The sequence below is a fragment of the Gigantopelta aegis genome, chromosome 6, assembly GCF_016097555.1.
Source record: "Gigantopelta aegis isolate Gae_Host chromosome 6, Gae_host_genome, whole genome shotgun sequence".
NCBI lineage: Eukaryota > Metazoa > Mollusca > Gastropoda > Neomphalida > Peltospiridae > Gigantopelta > Gigantopelta aegis.
In genome coordinates, this window is record NC_054704.1 from 34,598,831 (window position 1) to 34,623,245 (window position 24,415).

At 39.9% G+C, this 24,415-nt stretch overlaps 1 protein-coding gene across 1 annotated transcript in view; it reads left to right on the plus strand.

Annotated features, from left to right (window-relative positions):
* Positions 1–24,415, plus strand: part of LOC121374501 (orexin receptor type 2-like) — an 89,890-nt gene that overhangs the window by 50,166 nt on the left and 15,309 nt on the right. Inside the window, exon 3 of the mRNA XM_041501602.1 lies at positions 15,109–15,250. Coding sequence (XP_041357536.1) covers positions 15,109–15,250 — 142 coding nt within the window. The remainder of the gene's footprint in view (positions 1–15,108; positions 15,251–24,415) is intronic.

Genomic DNA, 24,415 nt, shown 5'->3' on the forward strand with positions numbered 1-24,415 from the left:
AGACAGAGACTGCATGGATTTTGATAAAGTTGTGGTGGCTAATACGCATGAATCAAAGACTTCGCATGAGCGGAATGACTAAACAAAAAACACACAATGTTTGCAAGAAAGAAAGAACTGCTTTATTAACGACGCAATGAACACATTTTAATTACGGTTATATGATATGCCGTCGAGCATATGGTTAAAGACCACAGAATGAATGGATGGATAAATAAATGAATTAATGAATATTTGAATGTTTAACGACACCCCAACACAAAAATACGCATCGGCTATTGGGTGTCAAACAAAGGTAAGTATATGAATAGGAAAGGACGACACAGATTATGACACAAAATCCGCTCCTGTCGCTCCATGGGCTACTCTTTTCGATTAGCAGCAAGGGATCTTTTATATGCGCTATCTCATATAGAGAATAATACATACCACGGCCCTTGTTATACCAGTTTTTGGAGTACACGTTGGTACAAAAAACAGCCCAACGAGACCACCAACGAGTATATATATTTTTTTGTTATTCTCTATACAATACTCTCGTTTAATATACTTGTATTTTTTGATAGGTTTGTTATTAGTTTTATCCCACGAGACGGTAGAAAATGTAACGCCAGTCAACCCAGTTTGTACACACTAGGTGACGGACTGGTGTAGGAGCGGGTCCAGACAGTAGTGTAGGTACGAAACAGATTCACTTTAAAGAAACACGTTTAAAGCACAATGATTTATTAATCATCGGCTATTGGATGTCAAACATTTGGTATTTTGAAATATAGTCTCAGAGAGAAAAAAATAATAATAAAGAAAAACATTATTATAAGCTTACCTTTTACTTTGCCATAGCAGCCAATGATGTTAGATGCTGTTTCGGGCATTTAGATGAACGAAGAAATCAGTGGGTGAATGAATAAATTAATGTGTAGAAGAAACGCGAAGGATATTCAAATACAAAATGTATATGGGTGCGAGATTGCTACTCCATTGACGTCTATTTTAGGCTTCTTCCTGCGACAGACAGACATAGAATCCCCGTGACAGTTTGTTATTAGTTTTATCCCAGACATACAGACATACACACACACACACACACGAAACACACACACACACACACACACAGAGAGAAAAAAAAAATAATAAAGAAACAACATTATATATATATATATATATATATATATATATATATATATTCAAATACAAAATATACATACATACATACATACATACAGACATACATACACACACACACACACACACACACACACACATATATATATATATATATATATATATATATATATATATATATATATATATATATATATATATATGTCAAACCTGTATATAACGGCCACCCAAGGGACCTGACAAAAGTGGCCGTTATAGACAGGTGACCTTATATGCAGGTTCAAAATTAGAACCCATATATTAAAACATATCACAACTGTCATAAAAAAGAAGACATACATGTGTTATAAATAAGATGTTTTTATTACATAAGACTGTCCATGTCAATACCGTACCCATTTCATGAAATAGAGCAAACTCTTTCAAGTAACTAACATACTTCTCCGCTTCTTTTACTGAACACACCTTTTGTTTCATACGTTCAATTACACCACCAGTAACTGCGTGTCACGGAAGTTATTGAGTGCCCGATTGTTTTTCAATTATGATCAGAGAATTACAATGGAAATTTACTTTGACGGAAAATAAGCCCAAAGCTACAGACATGGCCATTATAAACACATTTAATTTATAATTTTTAAGATGATTGAAAAAGACATAACCAGGGTAAAAAAATAAACCAAAAAACGTCTTCACGACGATCATCTTGTGACCGTTATAGCAGATTCAACCTGTAATTTTTGGTGAAAAATAGTGACTGTTGGCCGTTATAGACCGGTGACTGTTATGTACAGTTGACCGTTAGACCAGGGTCGAATGTATATATATACTAGTGTATATATATATATATATATATATATATATATATATATATATATATATATATATATATATATATATATATATTGTTTTTAATTTCACATAATTTATACTCATTTCATTTATAGTTATGTTCGTGCTCATATCCACCCCTGCGCGTGCTGTAACCTCACCGTGGTGCAGGGGTGTAACATTCTCTTTGAGAATGGCCAATACAGCATAAATTGAAGTTTAGAGTAAAATTCGGTGTCCGTAAAATTCTGTGATATTTGTAGTTTTGCACAGTTCTTTACACTGTTTTTGTTTAAACCTTGAATTTTTATATTGATGTTGATCATCACTTTATTTATTTGCATTACCATAGTTTGACACCCAATAGCCGATGTATTTTTCGTGCTGGGGTGTCGTTAAACATTCATTCATTCATTCATTGCTCATATCCAATTAAGGTTCAAGAACGCTGTCCTGGGCAAACATACGTCAGCTATCTGGCCTGTCAGTGCAGGAAAATGAGAGAATTTGGTGTAGTGGCCTAACACCTTCCCATTAAGTGGTTAAACTCATTCTGGGTGGGAGCCGGAACCAGGAAGCGAACCCAGTACCTATCAGCCTTAAGTTCTGTATTTTAACCACTACACCACCGAGGCCGGTAAAAATATACTTGATAAAATAATATAGAGGTCACTCCTGATGGTGTGATAAGATATTAAAAATCCATTGTAGTAGTAATACATAGCGATATCAGACATGTTAATCAAGAAACTAAGAGTACAAAAACAAATATCAACATACATGTGTATAAGATATACTAATAATATAAAAACACATTCACGTCTTCTTAAAATACAGTAACCAGTTTTTACTCATAAAACTGACGTACGGGAGTATCCGAAAAGCACATAAAATACGTATGCCAACAGTTCCACTTAATAGCCCTAATGGAACAGAGTGCTGGGATGTCGTAAAACACGTTGTTCTTTAAGCCAATGATACCATCTAGCTATTTACAAAGTAATTTGAAGAAACTTTACTCAACCTCATTTACACCACTTAAGATTGTGTACGACTAAAAAAACAAACAAAAAAAACAACAAAAAAACGAGAAGGAATTTACGGAAGCAAAGTTTATAGCACCTAACAGGTAACATGCTTTAAAAACTAAAAATGCTTTTCGATTTGACTTACAGGTTATCTGACGATAATGCAGTATACATATATCACGTACCAAAGTGTTTCCCAAGAATGTTCTATTTTAATATCACTGGACCCAGAGAACGTTTACAGAATAATAGGGGCATGTGTTGCCTGTGTTTTATTTTCAGATATATTTATTGTACAGAGTTTACAGCTCGCTCCCAAACCCAGAATGGAACAGTTTGTTTTATGGACAATAAATTACAGGTTTAGACCAATAAGCTTTATAATTATAACGTTGCCACTGCACTTGAATTTACACAAATGAACGCACGCACGCACATGATTACTAATCTTCGTCCCGATGGACTTGTTTGAAGAGGATGAGGGGAGTTGGGGAGCTGATATAAAATATGTCAAAGTGTAGATAAAAGCACCTACGGTTCATCAAGAGCGTAAAACAGAACTATGTTCCATAACCCGTCCCAGTCACCTAAAAATATAGCTAAAGGTTTTTTTAACGACACCACTAGAGCACATTGATTTATTAATCATCGACTATTGGAAGTCAAACATTTGGTAAGTTTGACATATAGCCTTAGAGAGGAAACCCGCGACATTGTTCCATTAGTAGCAAGGGATCTTTTACATGGACCATCCTACAGACAGGGTAGCACATACCACGGCCTTTGATATACGAGTCGTGGTGCACTAGCTGGAACGAAAAATAGCCCAATGGCCCACCGATCGCGCATCAAGCGAGCGCTTTACCACTGGGCTACATCGCGCCCATTCTCCCCATCCAATAGCTAAAGACCTGCCATTAAAACTATTAATAATCATTTATATCCTTTAAAATAACTGCACCCTATCACCCAAACTACGTTGGTCAAACAGTGCATCGAATGGCGTGTCATTTCAACAAGAAAAAAAACCCCTCAAATGTGAATCAATGACAAGATGTGTAATTGACAAAATGGGTAAATTGGGATCTAAAACAAATATGTTCATAAATAATTGTCTTATGCATGCAAAAGTGATAAAATATTTAGAAATTACAATAAAATAAGCTGTAATTACCTGCGTCGCACACGCCTCCAGCTAACTACCCACACAACCAGGCACGTCGGAACCGGGGAAGGGGGCGAGGTGGCCTGTGCACACCCACTTCCAACTCGAGGACGAAAATTTACGAATTTAGTTTGTCCGACTTTATATAAATAAAGATAAAAATATGGTTTCTGCCCCTGACTAGAGGCTGTAACCTTACCCCGCCCCCACCTCCACCCCCACCTCTTGAAATACCATTACTACGTGTCTGATGACGTTCTTTGAGACATGTCCTAATCAGAAACATAGTGAAGTACGTGCACTTCTAGGCCCAGACAGAATAAGTGAAAGCACATCATTAATGTCTGTCTTTAAAGGAACCCACTGGTCAGAACTTTGTTATTATATTCAAAAGTGGTCATCAGAAAAACAAGTATGACAAAGACGGCTAAGATCCACAGGAAATTAGCGAGACACTCTGTAATAATTGAATGTCAAGGTCTATATACAATTAGGGATGGGACGGTTCGGCTTTTAATTTTCGGTTTTTAAATGTTTGATCCACAGTTCGATTTATTCACGATACTTTTGGTGGTGCAAGTACGCCAATTATCAAAGGGAATCAAATGCTGTGACTGGCTGAAATTCTGTACAGGTCACTGGGATTACCAGCAAGACCCGGAGACGTTTACAAAGTAAAACGGCTAGTCTAAAGTGCTTTCGTAGCAGGATCAAACTCACTAAGTGGACCCATTATCTAAATGTTTTGTGTGTTTTCTCTACCCACTCAGTGCCCCACGACTAATATAACAAAGGCCTTGGTATATGCCGTCCTGTCTGTGAGAAGGTGCATATAAAATGTATCTTGCTGCTAAATGTCAGAATTGCCAAATGTTTGACATCCAATAGCCAATGGTGAATAAATCAGTACGTCGTTAAAAAAAAAAAAAAAAAATGTTTTATTTAACGACGCACTCAACACATTGTATTTACGGTTATATGGCTTCAGACATATTGTTAAGGACCACACAGATATTGAGAGAGGAAATCCGCTGTCGCCACTTCATGGGCTACTCTTTTCGATTAGCAGCAAGAGATCTTTTATATGCACCATCCCACAGACAGGGTAGTACATACCACGGCCTTTCATATACCAGTCGTGGTGCACTGGCTGAAACGAGAAATAGCCCAATGGGCCCACCGACTGGGATCGATCCCACACCGATAGGCTATGTCCCGCCCCCCCCCCCCCCCCCCAAAAAAAAAAAAAAAAAAAAAAAAAAAGCCTCAAAATACAACAACTTTAATTTTAACGAAGTGAAGGAAGTGGATATAAATGGCCTTTTTGGTGTGCTAAAGTGGTTTTAAACTCAGCAGTGGTATTATGGTTGAAGACGAATAACTGTAGGTAACACGGTATCCTACATTCCCCACACCCAACTCTACTTCGTCTGTGGAGACTGGGAAGGGGAACCGGGCTTCAAATTATGTTTCATTCTAAGGCGCCAGAGATTTCCACTACGTCACTGTACGAGAGTATTGAATTTGCTTTCTTTTAAAAATGATTTAACTGGATCCGAGATACGCTATTCAATTTGCCAGTTCAAATTAATGTCTAAACTCATCGTGTCACTTCATAATTATAGCTATAAAACCCATTTTCGTTCAATTTTGGATTGTCATCGAATTTCTCTGATTAGAAGTCACGTCACAAACTGGAGAGAACTTCACTCTGACAGAAGAATTTCACACTGCTGGTTTCATTTAAATGGGGTCGTTCACTTTTTAAAATGAAATGATTTAGTAGTGTAACGAATAATCAATATGCAGTAGCGGCGGAATAAAAATTGAATAATTTGATTTTATTTCCATTAAAAAATATTGCATTAAATGTTAATTAAATTTAAAAGATAGATTACCAGAATTAAATTTGTTCTCATTTAAAGTTGCAACCTCCAGTATATTTTAAATATACAATGTACTAGTATTAAAGAGGTGGAATGTATCGTATTGTTAAATCCTTGTCTCTTTACACGCCATTCTGTGGTTTCTGCTAGCTATACTATCTAATCTAAGTAACACGGAAAACCATGTCAACACTGAGCACACAGATTACTTCTAGGTATAAGATACATGTTGATTCAACGCAAATGACGATATCCGTTGATAGTGAATGCATACGAGTTTATAGTTTTGTTGTTAGCAAAAAAACAAGGGCCCACCGACGGGGATCGATTCTAGACCCCAAATCAGGCGAACTCTTTACAACTGAGAAACAAAGAAATGTTTTATTTAACAATGCACTCAACACATTTTTATTTACGGTTATATGGCGTCAGACATATGGTTAAGGACCACACATATTTTGAGAGGAAACCCGCTGTCGCCACTACATGGGCTACTCTTTCCGATTAGCAGCAAGGGATCTTTTATTTGCGCTTCCCACAGGCAGGATAGCACAAATCATGGCCTTTGTTGAACCAGTTATGGATCACTGGTCGGTGCAAGTGGTTTACACCTACCCACTGAGCCTTGCGGAGCACTCACTCAGGGTCTTTACAACTGAGATACGTCCCGTCTTTGCAATCGATGAAGACAAAACAATGTGTTATGGTGTTCGTTAAAAGGGAAACTCAAACACGTTCTTCTTGTTCACGACCCAGAAGTGTTATCTGGGGCAACAATGAATAATTCATATTGTAGTCTGGTTCTCTCGTAAATTGGCGGAAATAACCCAAGTTGATGGCCGTTACCCGCTTGAAAACGAGAGATTAGGGCATTATTTACGACTAAATAAATAATGAACTATCGACGAATTACTTGGTTCCATATATGCTGGAGTGCTTTAAAAAAGAAGAAGAAGAAGAAGAAGAAGAAAAAACCCCACACACGTTATTCCGGTAGTTTGACAAATCGTCAGAAACGCCAACACTTCAATCAAAAGACGATTCAACAGGCCACCGAAATTCGCCCGATAATCTATATTTGTGGCACCGATGGTGCCTGTATCAGACTATCGTGTAGAATGAAACTTACGCACATGCAGCAGAAACTGTTCGTGCATTGGATGTTCATTAAAATTAATCAGAATAATATATTGCTGTGTGTATTCGATACAAAGGGGGGTGTTTTTATTGGTTTTTTTTTTTTTTTTTTTTTTTTTAATAATAAATAAAGTTTATTAACCCCAGAAACACATTTTTATTGTTGATTATTTCGCTATTGTTGATAATATTTTCAGGACCATAGGTGTCACAAACATTGAATTCAAAGATATTTTTCGCATTCACTTCGCTTTTAATTGAAACAGACACGATACAGGTCCTCGGATTTATATTTATATATAATTATTTCTTAAAAGCAGTTTACTATATTTACTGACCAATGACCATTAACTAGTAACTTGTGAGTAGTATATTTTACTGTATGCATCGTGATTAATAACCGGCCTGGTTAAGCCATCGGTTACATAATGCTGGTAGGTACTGGGTTCGCAGCCCAGTGTCGGTTCCCATCCAGAGCGAGTTTTAACGACTCAGTTGGTAGGTACGCCATCGGACTACAGGTTGGTAGGTACAGGGTTTGCAGCCCGGTACCGGCTCCAACCCAGAGCGAGTTCTTAAGGGCTCAATGGGTAGGTGTAAGGCCACTACACCCTCTTATCTTTTATTAAGCACTAACCAACTAACAACTAACCCACTGTCCTGGACAGACAGCCCAGATAGCTGAGGTGTGTGTCCAGAAAGCGTGCTTGAACCTTAATTAAAAAAGAAAATAAGTTGAAATGAAAGTAGGTAGGTGTAAGACCACTACACCGTCTTCTCTCTCACTAACCACTAACCACTAACCCACTGTCCTGGACAGACAGCCCAAATAGCTGAAGTGTGTTCCTTAAACCTTAACTGGATATAAGAACGAACATAAGTATAAATGAATGAAATGTGATTAATAATTTTCTATACTACAAAGTCAAGTCAAAACCTCGTCCAACCACAATATGCAATTAAAATCAGCACCCAAGTCTAATGCACTACTGTCAACTGTTTTAAGATGTCCCAATCGGATACTGCCATACTTGGCCGGATTCAGATTTCGTTTAGGGGTGTACATCTTGAGTGTCGTATATGCCCAAATATTACTCTGATGTATAACGAAGTGATGAATTTATTGAAAACTGTCAGCCAGGTAACTGCCCATTTGAGTTGCACCTTCTCATAGGGTAGCTGTCGTCTAGAATCCGTACATGGTTTTTTTCCAAGGACGGACACCTGCTGCCAGTGAAAAAGACATGCTTGACCTTTTCGCCCACTCTCGAAACTGCATCCCGTTCCCAACACGTTTATGGAACAAATGACTTCACAGCGGAAAGAATATCGACATGCGACGAAGTGAATTGAATTCCAATTAATTATTGAACTTGTTACAAAGCGAGTCCGTCATGCTAACATTTTCTGACATTTGTTAGCGCTTATACCAGACTGATTATTCCTAATTCGTATTATACTAGTCTGGCTAATCAACTCGTTTTATAACACATTATTCAGACATTATTGATTCAGAAAGGGCTACCGTCGCAATTCGCTGTATGGCACTCCCTACTGATGTAGAACTAGCTACTTAACTCATATGATATTATGACATTCATTCATAAAAGTATTAACGTGCATATATACCACGAAGGTTTCACGCACGCCTGTCCGGGGCTTAATCTCTGGCCTTTGCCAGTGACTAAGTCCAGGACAAGGGGGGGGGGGGGATTGAGTTTGAAGTGGGCAGAATTTTGAATAAGTATTTAGTAGCGTCCAGCGACTGCGCGGACCGACTAGTAGACACCGAAAATGGGCCGTGTTCTGACTGGCTGAATTTCGATTCCTTCGGGTCTAACTAGAAAAACCTAAGTCTACGGAGAATACCTGCACCTAACATCATTTCCGGACTAAGAATTTAAACCCAAAAATAAGTTTGACTGCTCGGCCGAAAAGGTTTTAGGGTGATTTGAGCAATTGAACGGGCGCCAAAGTAAAATGCGTTGGACTATTTATAAAAAAATAAACATAAGAATTTGGAAGCTCGATCGAAAAATGTTTAAAGTCCAACTAAGCCCAAAAAGGAGGTTACCTGTCCTAGTTAAGGTTGACGCAGCAGGACTCATGGCGATTTGATGGGCTGATCAGGGCAGAAGTTGGGGAGTCCTTCCATCAGAAACTGTGTGTTACGTTCAAGGGCTCCTGTGTAGATGTCCCGCAGTACCACCTTTAAGATGCGATGAATGGTCGCGTTGGACATCGTAGGCATCAGGAGTCCTTGTCTGTACAGCCCGTCCTGCTGCGCTGTCACATAGGTTTGGTTTCAGTGAGGGGACTCCTGTAGCTGGTACTTCCCTTGTCCTGTTGGAAGTTGGCGCCAGTGCTTCTCTGACCAGGGTCCCTTAAGATGTTTGGGGTCGGTAAAGTCACCGATTACCGCTCCTCTATATTTTGCCGGAAGTTTGTCACAGACGAGAATCCAATCGTCGGACGTCTTCGGTGCGGTGACTGATGACATCTTCCTCCTCTTGGATTCTCGCTGGACCGCCGTGGTTTCAACAACAACTACCGGAGGTAGTGCTGGACTTGCCGGTGGCTCATCGATGACCACGTGGCCCGTGTCCATGGTAGTCGGTAGATCGACAGAAGGGGCCGCCACTGTCAGTGGAGCTGACAGCTTTGGTCCCCCCTGGGTCTTTCCTGGCGAGTGCTTCGGTCGAGCAGGTAAACTCGGTTGAGCAGAATGAACCGCCCCCGGTGGTTGAGCCACCGGGTTTGGATCACCCTGCGCCGCTCCTAGTCTCGCTCTCCTCTTCGGGACAGGTGGGACCGCCCTTGGTGGTTGAGCCGCCAAGTTAGGTCCCCCCTGCGAAGTCTTGGGTCGCCTCCTCCGTCTTCTGCTGGGTGTAGGTTGCTTCCTGTCACTGCCGTATAATAGCGTGACGGTCGCCGAGTCGCCATTGTGCTCGATCCGATACTTGGACAATGGTCCAAGCGATCGAAGCACAGCCCTTAAGGTGGGGTGTGGGGGGGGGGGGGGGGAGAGAAATCTCCACGCTCTCTAAACACAACTTCATCGCTTGAAAGTCAGGCAGAAGTCCCCATATTATGACAAGTGTTATTTTATGTAGACCTGGCTTTTGTCTCATTTCGCTTTATGACACGTTTTGTAACGATACAGTCACAAAGTCTAATTCATAAAGCTCTCTTAAGCATAGCTCAGATTGACCTTTGGATCACATAGATTAGACCTCGACTGTCGGAATTACACACAAAATACACTCAGGTCACACATGGAGGAAACAGCATGATGGTCGTGCGACGTGCAAAATGTGCACTTGGAAAATCGCAGGCATGCTCAGGTTGATTGCGATCTGTGTCCAATGATCGGGAACCTGTTTCGTCGCATCACAGAAGTTGAACATGTTGAACACTTGTGACGGATGATTTTTAGGATCACCGACTGATGCCGATCGTCATAAAACCATCGCAGGAGCACTCAGGGATCAATGGATCGCCGACTGATGCCGATCGTCATAACACCATCGCAAGAACACTCAGGTATCAATGGGTCACTGACTGATGCCGGTCGTCGTAACACCATCACAGGAGCACTCAGGTCACACTGGGTGTAACATGAATCTGTTATACGCGATCATGACACAATCTCAGACTGTTGTAGAAAAGTCAGTGGGCGACTGATCTGTGTAATCGCATGGTCGACCTGAGTAGGTCTAAAACAGGCTTTGTAAATTCGGTCCTTGGTTATTCCATAGTCCTGGAGAGAAGACCCGCTAGATTTTTCCATTAAAAGCAAGTGATATTTTATATGTACCATACCTCAGACAGGATAGCACATACCACGGCTTTCGATATACCAGTCGTAATAGCGCAATGGGCCCACTTACGGGGATCGAGCCTAGACCGATCGCGCATCAAGCGAACACTTTACCACTGGGATACGTCCCGCCCCCTTTTGGGAAAGAAGCCAACTCCAGCAGAAAAATATGTTTTAGACTAAGTTTTTTTCGCTTCACGTTAAAGGAAATGACCATAATGAAAAAAAGAAAGAAATGTTTTATTTAACGACGCACTCAACACATTTTATTTACGGTTATATGGCGTCAGACATATGGTTAAGGACCACACAGATTTTAAGAGGAAACCCGCTGTCACCACTTCATGGGCTACTCTTTCCGGTTAGCAGCAAGGGATCTTTTATTTGCGCTTCCCACAGGCAGGATAGCACAAACCATGGCCTTTGTTGAACCAGTTATGGATCACTGGTCGGTGCAAGTGGTTTACACCTACCCACTGAGCCTTGCGGAGCACTCACTCAGGGTTTGGAGTCGGTATCTGGATTAAAAATCCCATGCCTCGACTGGGATCCGAACCCAGTACCTACCAGCCTGTAGACCGATGGCCTAATCACGACACCACAGAGGCCGGTCTGACCATAATGAGGATCAATCAAATATTTTTCGCGAACGTCAGCGTTGTTTGTTGCCGCTAAACACGGGGCTCGTTTGGTCACATTGACACTGACTCACTGACTCGCCCTAAAGGTTCATATAGATTGTATGCGGCGCGTTCGTGCGGTCCGACTGTTGCGTCTGTGGCTTGCGTTTTGGACATATATACCATATATAATTATTTCATTTTGGCCGGTCACATGCGTTGTTCAGAGGCACGCATCGCACGCATCCAGTCTAGATGATCTCATTGAAATGGATTTCGATTTCTTTTTCTCGACCGCACGCACACGCCGCATCCAGTCTATATGAGCTTTAACTCTCACTACAATTAGACATGATCTTGATAATGTTTCGGAGAACATCCACCTCATACATATCTCCGACGTGTGTTGGATGGTGCGTCGTTAAATAAAACATGCTTTATATATTTTCCTCCATACATATCTTGTCTTCTCATAATGCCCCTGCTTGTGCTGTAACCTCACCGTGGTGCAGGGGTGTAACATTCTCTTTGAGAATGGCCAATACAGCACAAAATTGAAGTTTTGAGTAAAATTCAGTATCCGTAAAATTCTGTGATATTTGTGTTTTTGCACAGTTCTTTACACTGTTTTTGTTTAAGTCTTGAATTTTTATATTGATGTTGATCATCACTTTATTTATTTGCATTACCATAGTTTGACACCCAATAGCCGATGTATTTTTCGTGCTGGGGTGTCGTTAAACATTCATTCATTCATTCTCATAATGCTAATAATACAAAACGTGGCATGAGACTGATAGCAGATTTCTACCTATAGACATGTATTTTGTTTGTTGGTTTCTTGTTTGTTTGTTTTTGTTTGTGTTTGTTGTTTTTTGTGTCGGTGTGTGGTTTCGTTTTGTTTTTTGTTGGTGTGTGTGTGTGGAGGGGGGGGGGGAGGGGGATGGTTGTTTGTTGGTTTTCTGTTACATTTAATTTGTGTGCTTCCTATTTTTCATACACACCCATAAAAACAAACCCAAATCCCAACAGATTCCATATATAATTCATTATCTAAACTTCGAGGAATTTAGTTATTTTACATTTAACCAAATCTGTGTATGTTTTGTTTCTCCTATCAAGGGCCCGGATTTAGCTCAGTCGCTTGAGTGCTCGCCTGAGGTGCTTGCGTCGCAGAAACGAATCACCTTGATGGATCCATTCAACTGACTGGGGTTTTTCTCGTTCCAACCAGTGTACCACATCTGGTCAAAGGCCGTGGTATGTGTTTTCCTGTCAGTGGGAAAGTGCATATAAAAGATCCCTTGCTGCTAATGGGAACATGTACCGGGTTTCACTACGTGTCAGAAGTACCAGTTGTTTAACATCCAATAGCAGATGATTAATAAATCAACATGCTCTAATGGTGTCGTTACAAAAAAAAAAAAAATAACGTTTAACTTTCCCCTTTCCCTTTCAATAGTATGTCACCAAGTGACGATGACCTATGCATTATAGATGATTTTTAAGGTTCCACCATGACTCCCACTAGGATTAAGCTTTATCCAAAGGGATTTCCTTGCTTAAGATCCTGTCAGTTTCGCGCCAGATTTGACCGGCCGGTCTTAAAGGTAACCCATAGCCGTACTGTGTAGCTGTGTTCTATTCTAACACCCAATCCATTACCAACGGTGTTAAAGTCAAGATAATATAATGGAATATATATATAAACCCATTCCATCAATACATATAATATATCAAAAGGATAAGTGCATATCGTATTATCTTTCTGTACCGAAAAGCCACAGTATTCTCATTAACGTAAAAGAACTACCTTCGTAATGTTGCTACCAATCTCGGTTGAAGACTATTGCTCTACGTGTAGATTTAGCGTTGTATCTCGAACAATGAGATGTTTGGGTCTTGGATCGAACACCCTCGGCGTACTCATTGGGTTTATTCAGTAATAATAATAATTATTATTATTATTATTACATATTTGGTTTTCTCAGTGCATCACGACTGATATATCAAAGGTCATGGTATGTGCTGCCCTGGCTGTGGAAAAGCGCATTAAAAGGTTCTCTTGCTGCTAATGGTAAAACGTAGCGGGTTCTTCTAAGAAATAAACACGTTTCACACCAAATAGCCGTAATTAACAATGTGCTCAAATGTCATTAATCAAACATTCCTCTCCCCTCCCCCCTTTCCTTTGCATGTTAAACCAGGGGCCTAATTGACAAATAGATAGATAACTACTTTAACGTGCTCATATACTACTAGGGTTTCGAACACGCCCATCCAGAGTCCGACCTCCGATAAGATCGGTGGCCTGACTCGGGATGGGGGGAGGGGGAGGGGGAGGGTAGAGTTGAAAATGGGCAGAATTTTGAAAACAGCAATTAGTAAAAAAGTTAATAACATTTAAAAATAAATAAATAAAAAGTTACAAGCCAAAAATATAAAGAATTGACTGCTCGGCCAAATATTTATATAATTTGGAAGGACAGTCCAAAAATAAATAAGAGAAAGAAGAGAGGATCGGACTATTTAATAATATTAAAATAGAAAGTACTTTCGACATAAAATTTTGAACGCAGATCTAAACGTTTTAAGTCCGATCGATATGTCCACGTGAGTGGCCTCGTTATGGCCATTTGGGTGCACAGCTTATAGGGACGAGATGGGTTGCATCCCGTCAAGAAAACCCCTAGATTGACAGTCATTAGACGTTGAAGGTGTAGTTCGGTGCTGAAATACAGATCTTGAGAAGCCGGATCCGTCTGAACGAGAGAGAGTATCAGACTAGGGTATAGTCCAGTCGTCACGGGTTGGTATTGTGGTACGAGCGGGCCCGACTCCGGAGGATACGAGATGGTATCACTATAAAGCAAAGTAAAGTCTAGAAAAGAGTAGTAGGGGCCGACTTCGCTTCCTATTTCTTCTTAGAGTGGGGCGGTCAATCTTCCAGTGCTGCTAGGACAGGCTCGGACATGTAGAGACTAAACGCGAATAACCGTGGCGTTCTGCAGAATGGCCGTCATACGAGTCACGAAAAAATAAGTCGACATAGTGAGCCGGAGAAATGACGTGGAGGCAAGGAATCTCGCTAAAAAGAATCCAACCTGGTGGTGCAGGCTGTCAAAACGAGAGGCGTTTCAGCGTTCAATCAATTCCAGTGGCCGCATACATCCCAGTAGAACACTTCATTTCGCTGACAAAAACAACGAAATGAAGGATCTTCAAGTCGAACACACGAACGCACGTGCAGTGTACACAAGTGGAAAAAAAACGTCTTACCGCGTCGAGCTCCAGACTGGGAATGTTAATTGACAAAGCTCTCTTAGGCTCTACTAGAAAACAAAGCATCCTCTTTACAAGTCTTTTAGCATTGAACTGCGATATCGCAATGTGGCGAGAGCTTAATTGAATTAGGCCCCAGATATCTTTGAAAGGTAAATAGCGTGTAATTGACGATACACAGTACCTGTTAATGTTCTTTTGTTCTTGTTTTCAGCACGCAACCCTCGATGTAATGGACACCACAGCCCTATTGACGCGCAGCTCTTGTCGAGAAGAAAAGTAGCGAAGATGTTGATAGCCATCGTCGTCATCTTTTTCATCTGTTACCTGCCCATCCACCTCTTATTTATTGCCAGGTAGGTTTCCTCCCGCAAATTACTTAAACAGTGTTGCACTTTTGTGATGGCACGAGCAGGATGTGGTTCAGGGCCCCATTTCACTAAACATAGTGGGTCGAATTCACAAAGCCTGTTTTTCTCAAACGCAGGTGTTTAAGCATTCTAAATGTATGTAGTTACACGCGTGTAAGTCTAAAACAGGCTTTGTAAATTCAACCCCGTAAGTTTACGTCTGCTACTAGCAGTTATACCTGCCATGCGTTTGCAGGTGTGTGACATCAATTACATCATTACAGAAGCTGGAGTATTTTAAAGACAAAAGAAAATGTGTGTTCTTCAAACTATACAATATATAATAGTAATAAGATTGCAGTTTAGTCATAGATTTACGTTTATGTGCAAACCTAGGCTTACGATGTTTTGTGAAATTGGGCCCAGTAGTAGTGGTGTCGTGGCATTGTGTCTTAATTCTTGTGTTCCTGGTGAAATTTGCAGTAAATATAATATTAGATATCTAGCAACCGTTAATTTGAAAAACAAACAAACAAAACAAGCGTGCTCCTTCCCTAGCCCACGCACTCTGCCGTTCGAGAGCTTGAAAGAACATTTGGACGGTTATGATCGCTCTCAACAACCCCCCAACACCCCCACCCTCCCCAAAAAAACCACAACAACAAAAAACCCCACCAAGAACCCCCCCCCCCCCCCCAAAAAAAAAAAATCGACCAAAAAGAAAAAAAAAAAAAAAAATTCTTTAAAAACATATTCAAAACAATCCCGGCATTCAGACATTGTCCAATCCTCTCATTTTGCTTGTTTTACATTTAAAAGATTCCCGGGAGTTTTTTTTTATTTTTTCTTCTTAAAGCAACGTTGAACCATTTTCTGTTTTTACATTTCTTTCCCAATTTTAGATTACACACACTGTTATAGGCATGATAACAATAAAAGAAGTACGTAATTTAATCATATATTCGGTCAACCCTTTCGGTTTCTTATCAAAACAGCAATAAGTTCACGCATTTGGCATAATCAGTGTTGTAAATCCATTTCCAATAGATGGCTGAGTTGATAAGCCAATGTGAACCAAGGCGGAGACGGGCCATAAGCTACGACTGTAACACGTGCAATCTCTGATGCTCGCTGATACGAAATTAAGTTAACGCGGAGATGAAGTATAGATACTGAATAGTATTTCAGGGAGAGGTCAAGAGGTTGTCGCGGCAAGAAAACCGTCTGGAAAGGCGATCGTCGCCAGTACGACTTCTTGCCTGAGTTACATGTACAAAGGAAAGGGAATTAATAAGATCTGTTTTACGACACCTCAGCACATTTTAAACGATAGCTGTTTGGTGTCTAACATGATGACTGCATAGCTCAGTGGTGAAGTGCGAAATCACTAAGCCGACTTTAGCTCAGTGATGAAGTGCGAAACCACTACACCGACTTTACCTGAGTGGTGAAGTGCTATAGCTCAATGGTGAAGTGCGAAACCACTACGCCGACTTTAGCTCAGTGGTGAAGTGCTATAGCTCAATGGTGAAGTGCGAAACCACTACGCCGACTTTAGCTCAGTGGTGAAGTGCGAAACCACTTCGCCGACTTTACCTCAGTGGTGAAGTGCTTCAGCTCAATGGTGAACTGCGAAACCACTACGCCGACTTTAGCTAAGTGGTGAAATGTTTTAGCTCAGTGGTGAAGTGCGAAACCACTACGCCGACTTTAGTTCAGTGATGAAGTGCTTTAGCTCAGTGGTGAAGTGCGAAACCACTACGCCGACTTTAGCTCAGTGGTGAAGTGCGAAACCACTACGCCGACTTTAGCTCAGTGGTGAAGTGCGAAACCACTACGCCGACTTTAGTTCAGTGATGAAGTGCTTTAGCTTAGTGGTGAAGTGCGAAACCACTTCGCCGACTTTAGTTCAGTGGTGAAGTGCTTTAGCTCAGTGGTGAAGTGTGAAACCACTACGCCGACTTTAGCTCAGTGGTGAAGTGCTTTAGCTCAGTGGTGAAATGCAAAATCATTACGCCGACTTTAGCTCAGTGGTGAAGTGCGAAACCACTACGCACTTGGTGAAGTGCGAAACCACTACGCCGACTTTAGCGGTGACTTTACGCCGACTTTAGCTCAGTGGCGACTTTAGCTCAGTGGTGAAATGCAGTGGTGAAGTGCTTCAGCTCAATGGTGAACTGCGAAACCACTACGCCGACTTTAGCTAAGTGGTGAAATGTTTTAGCTCAGTGGTGAAGTGCGAAACCACTACGCCGACTTTAGTTCAGTGATGAAGTGCTTTAGCTCAGTGGTGAAGTGCGAAACCACTACGCCGACTTTAGCTCAGTGGTGAAGTGCGAAACCACTACGCCGACTTTAGCTCAGTGGTGAAGTGCGAAACCACTACGCCGACTTTAGTTCAGTGATGAAGTGCTTTAGCTTAGTGGTGAAGTGCGAAACCACTTCGCCGACTTTAGTTCAGTGGTGAAGTGCTTTAGCTCAGTGGTGAAGTGTGAAACCACTACGCCGACTTTAGCTCAGTGGTGAAGTGCTTTAGCTCAGTGGTGAAATGCAAAATCATTACGCCGACTTTAGCTCAGTGGTGAAGTGCGAAATCACTACGCTGACTTTAGCTCAGTGGTGAAGTGCTTTAGCTCAGTGAAGTGCGAAATCACTACGCCGGTTTTAGCTCAGTGGTGAAGTGCTTTAGCTCAGTGGTGAAGTGCGAAACCACTATGCCGACTTTAGCTCAGTGGTGAAGTGCGAAACTACAACACCGACTTTAGCTCAATGGTGAAGTGCGAAATCACTACATCGATTCTCCTCTCATTAAACACTAACCACTGACCTATGTCCTTCAAAAACAGCTGAAATAACTGAGTTGTGCGACCATGAAAATTTCCTTGATTTGATTTATGCTAAAAAACAAAAAAAAACATGAAATAACAGGTGAAATGTTAACGCGGCGAAAGCTTCGTGTAATTGGCCGATCGTAATCACAGGTTCTGGCTGGTATCGGCGCTCATTTCCAGAACAGATTCATCCGTATTCGTTTTCTTAAGCAGTAAGAAACAAGATCAATGTTCCAGTTATCGACAAATCGAGGATCGAGGTCTAAAAGAGCGTTCTAACGGAGCGACTTTTCCAAATCAATTATAGTATCCAATCGCCATGCATTGTAATAACGCCAAACTCAAACGATATTTATTACAAGATGTGAAGGGGTCATTATATTATGTTTTTAGTGTGTGTCTTGTAGCTCATCACTGCAAGTAAAGTAACATATTCACGAAGCTCGGAATGGCGCACGTTTATGAAGTTTTTAATAACTGTTTATAATTCGTAACAATCACTTGTCCGAAAATTATTTTAAAATTAATTTAGTACTGAAGAAGGCTGGCGCATGATTTTAGTTTAAAATGATAGATAAAAGCTACACTGCAATACGTAACGTAAGACAACGGTATCGGGCTTTCGGGAGAAAGAAATGTAAAGAGAAACTAAAATAATCAGTCGAGTAAAACAAAAGAGACGAGCAAACAAATGAGACTTATAAGCATCAAATTATAAACAGAAAAATGTGGTGACAAAGTATTGTAATAAAACAAAACGTAGATCCAGGCTTAGACAGTATGGTCTCAACTCCAGTCAACAGCTATGTTGCCTTCCCAATGGGCACGAGAAGCAAATCCATTTATTCATTCATTCATTTCAACTTATGTTCATGTTTATATCCAATTAAGGTTCAAGCACGCTGTCCTGGGCACGCACACCTCAGCTACCTAGGCTGTCTGTCCACGACAGTGGGTTAGTTGTTAGTGGTTAGTGACAGAGAAGAGGGTGTAGTGGTCTTACACCTACCCATTGAGTAGTTAAAACTCGCTCTGCGTGGGAGCCGGTACCGGGCTGCGAACCCTGTACCTACCAGCCTTATGTCCGATGGCTTAACCACGACGTCACCGAGGCCGGTATCCATTTATAACCATCTCATTGATATTGTAATGAGTTGATTGCAATCTTACGATTTTAATAGCAGGTCAAGTTAGAACAATACTATCGTTGCAATCTTCAGCTGTTAATAGCAGGTCAAGTTAGAACAATACTATCGTTGCGATCTTCAGCTGTTAATAGCAGGTCAAGTTAGAACAATACTATCGTTGCGATCTTCAGCTGTTAATAGCAGGTCAAGTTAGAACAATACTATCGTTGCAATCTTCACCTGTTAGTAGCAGGTCAAGTTAGAACAATAGTATCGTTGCAATCTTCAGCTGTTAGTAGCAGGTCAAGTTAGAACAATAGTATCGTTGCAATCTTCAGCTGTTAGTAGCAGGTCAAGTTAGAACAATAGTATCGTTGCAATCTTCAGCTGTTAATAGCAGGTCAAGTTAGAACAATACTATCGTTGCAATCTTCAGCTGTTAATAGCAGGTCAAGTTAGAACAATAGTATCGTTGCAATCTTCAGCTGTTAATAGCAGGTCAAGATAGAACAATACTATCGTTGCAATCTTCAGCTGTTAATAGCAGGTCAAGTTAGAACACTAGTATCGTTGCAATCTTCAGCTGTTAATAGCAGGTCAAGTTAGAAGAATACAGAATGAATGAATGAATGAATGTGTGAATGAATGAATGAATGAATGAATGTTTAATGACATTCCAGCACAAAAATATATATCGACTATTGGACGACACACATGGTGAGTATATGAAAATATTATTTATACAATTATATAAAACCACAGTGTAAGAAATTGTGGGGGAAAAGTAAAAGTATAATAGAATACAAATATCGATGTAAGTATATTTAAAAACTTTGTATAGAAATAAAAGTGTTTTACAAAATTTAAAATTAATTCTGGGTGGAATTTAAAGGATTCCTAGAAGAATACATTTTAAATAGTTGGCATACATTTGTTTATCCACTCAAAACGCAAATTTTAAGATACTCGAATATTCACATTACCTACAGTTATAAATTATATCCTCTGGTTTGTTACATAAGTATATGAGAATGAGAATACTTCCATTAGATAGTTTGGCAGTGGCTATGACTTTCCATTTTTTGTATACAATACTCCATCCTGAAATCGTTTTGAAAATAATAAAAGTGTAAAGGGATTTAGCATGGTGCCTCTGAGAACTGCATTACGAACTGCAACAAATATGTACGTATGGGATCTGACACCTGGTAGATTTGGTACACTATTTTAGCTAAAATTAATATAATTCTGTAGAAACCACTAAATATCAATGTCCATGCATCAGATCATATTTTGGACATCCTATTTAAAATCAGCATCCCGAAAAAACATAAGACATCATATATCATAGTATATTAAAAATAAACCGAACATTACGAAAATTGTGATTTGTGGCAGCCATGTTGAATGTTTCCCATCAACCGATATCAAACGTCCTACTACGTCTAAAATTCCATTGGAATTAGATTCTATAGGCAAAATGGTAATACTCCAAAAAACCCAAAACGTTTATGTTTGCCCAACACTACTTAAATCTGATAGATACTGGGTTCGCATCTCGGTAACGGCTCCCATCCAGAGCGAGTTTAACGACTCGATACATAGGTGTAAGACCACTACTTCTACTCCTCTGACACTTATCACTAACCACTGACTCACTGTCTTGGACAGACAATGCAGAGATCGGAGGTGGGTTTTTTTTGGTCCAGGACAGCGTGTTTGAACCTTAATTGGATATAAGCCCGAAAATAGGTATAAATAAAATGAAAATGGCAATCCTTATTATTCAATACAGAAGAGCAAGATTATTATTATTATTATTATCATTATCATTATCATCATTATCATTATCATCATCATCATCATCATCATCATCATTACCATTACCATCATTATTATTATCATTATCATTATCACCATTATTATCATCATTATTATTATCATTATCATCATTATCATTATTATTATTATCATTATCATTATTATTATTATCATTATCATTATTATTATTATCATTATCATTATTATTATTATCATTATCATTATTATCATTATCATTATTATTATTATCATTATCATTATTATTATTATCATTATTATTATTATTATTATTTTTCGTTGTTGTTGTGTCTTTTTTCATTAAAGGTTAGTATCAAAAACGTTTATACAGTTTAAATCTATATCGTAAGATTTAATCTAATTCCAATCTCAAGGTGTTATCACTAGCCCGGTCGGTACGTAATCTATAGTTAGTCCCATCCTCCTAATGTTTGGGGGGGGGGGGGGGGGGGGGGGGGGGGGGGGGGGGGTTTGTAAATAATTTCAATTTGATTTGACGTAAGAAAAACAACAACTTTTTTTTGTGCAACTTAGAAAACAATCAGCTCAGCATTGTCCTTGGCCTAACCTCCTACATTAACCTCTTTATTTCCCCAAGGGCTAAGTTTAAATATACATTTTATGTTTATTTTCTTTTTGGCTGCCCGTTCCTAAATTAAGCGCCAAAAATGTTATTAATTTATTTTTATTTGGATTTTTATATTATTAATAATTTTGAATTGCGCAAACAAAATACTTCAATTCCCCTATTATATTTTGGTTTAAAACTCAAAATTATCCCGTAAATTTTCTGTCCCGGAGCCGGCTCCTGGCCTCCATAGACGGGCCCCGGGATAGACATGCTTGAAACCTCTGTGGTATAGGAACGGTAAAAGATTAAAGTCAAGTCAAGACACAGCAATAAATGACTTGTAGTAATTTCATAGTGTGAAAAAGTCATTGCCTGTGGGAAGGATTATAGATTTGTATTGCTCTTGAAGACCTACGTCAAGCGGTTGGCCCGCGTATTTCAGTATATCGAACAACTTGTTCGGATAACGGTAAACGGAGGAGTCACGTGGCCTTCACGTGGTAAAGAACTACTTCTCGTGACTCGGCCAATTCACCACGCTAAGAGTTAATGGACAGTTACTTTCAATATAATGGCAGCCCATTTTAGTGTTGACACGCAGTGAAAAGAAATAAGCTCATCATTTCGGGTTTCTGCATACTATTTACGACACATCTGAGTAATATAATTATGTAAGCGATTATGATCAGTCTCTTGTTCATGCTATGGATTTGTCAAATTAACCAGCGTTATTCAATCCCATTTGTCTATAGAAACGTGCATATTAAATAAAGACTGTGCAGATATTCGGTTGACATTTCCAATATGGCGGAAAGGGACTCCACCACAGGAGAGTATATTTCACTGATTAAAATACACCAGTCGTGAGACTCTGGTTGGAACGGGCAAAAAACCCCAAAACAAACCCACAAAAAAACAACAACAACACAAAACAAAACAAAACACCAGCCAAAACCCCCCAATGCAGATTGTGGGCAGTCGACCCTATGATGCCTTAAACATGAATGGGGTGGGGTGGATTAGGTTTCCATCGATCATACCGGGTATCTCCAATAAATTTCAATGGTAGTAAGATCCCATTATCAGTCACTCAACGATGTATCCACATACCTGAGCGCCAGTCCAGTATGTATGAGTACCCGTCTAATATGTAGATAACAAGTCGTACCGTATACCTACTTATACACATGCATGAGTACCAGTCTAGTAGGTAGATAACAAGTCATACGTTACCAATCTTTATGTAGATAACAAGTCGTACCTTACACCTATCTACCAACATGTATGAGCACCAGTTTAGTGTGTAGATAACAAGTCGTGCCTTACAGGTACTTATAAACATGTGTGAGTGTTTGTCTAATTTGTAGATAAGTCGTACCTTACACCTATCTACCAACATGTATGAGCACCAGTTTAGTGTGTAGATAACAAGTCGTGCCTTACAGGTACTTATAAACATGTGTGAGTGTTTGTCTAATTTGTAGATAAGTCGTACCTTACACCTATCTACCAACATGTATGAGAACCAGTTTAGTGTGTAGATGACAAGTCGTGCCTTACAACTACTTATAGTCAAGAGGCAGATTTTTAAAATAGCACCGACCCTAAACATTTTTGTTAGAAGTTGGAAACTGGCAAATATTATTTCTAGGGTCCCCATGGAGTTTTAGTTGGCCTGTCTCCAGGCTGACATTTTCCAACTTTGGTGGCCATCTTGGATTTTAAAATGGTCGCCTCTAGAACCTACTCTCCTTAATAGCTCGGCTTTCAGTGATCGTACGATGATAATTTTGGTGTCTATTCCTACATTTATGTTGGCTAGGTTTCCGAATATGACATCTCTGAAGGGTTTGAGATAAAGCATCATGATGAATTCCAATATGGCCACCGTAATTCCAAACATTCTAACAGTGTGAACAGCTTACGGAAGAACCACACCTTTTGTGGTGCAGTTACCTGGTGTATCAGTTTTAAGTTGTCATCGATTATATTTCCTGAGGCATAGAAACACTATTATATGGGTTAAGGCACCAATTTTGTCGGTTGCAGACACAAGCACTTGTATAACATACATGGTTTTTGGTACATTTGCAATAGTTGCTTTTCTTTTAAAGCTTTTATTATTATTATTAATTTATTTATTTTGTATACAGGTTAGTATTAAAAAATGAGGGTTAGGGGTATAAAACAGCCCAGCCCACTTTAACCCCGGGTATATTTTGGCGTGGGGTATATTTTGGGCTGTTACACCGGTCTCATTGAATTCTAGAATCACCACATTCTTTGTGACTGAAATCGGATTCGTCATCTTCCTGTTCTACGCTGAATAGTTTGTGAGTGCTCATAGCACGTTTGACACGTTCGTTGAAGGTTAGACTCCACCTATGCAATGCACCATCGGATTGGGTTATTCAAATTAAACCTCCAGCAACCTTTCCAAGGTATAGTTGTTCATCAAATGTTATTACAGTGTAGTGTCGTCCCAGACTCCGAATCACGTCGAGGCATCGTTGCATAACAGTCCAGATTGTGTCAAAGTTATGTGCTGGTGCATTTGTGATCGGCAGGCTACTTACAATTGTTGTCTCTGGTTCGGCTGATCCAGTTTTAGAATTGAAACCACTCCAAAGTGGTATTGGCGCCTTGTCTCCTAGTCTGCAAACAACCCAGGCCATATCTTTAGCCTCTGCTTCCTTGGCCAATTGTTCGTCTGGGATGAACATATCTGCCGTAACTGTTGAATGAAATACTAGTGCCAGTTTTACATCAATCGTATCAGCACTCTTCAGACATAACTGCCATG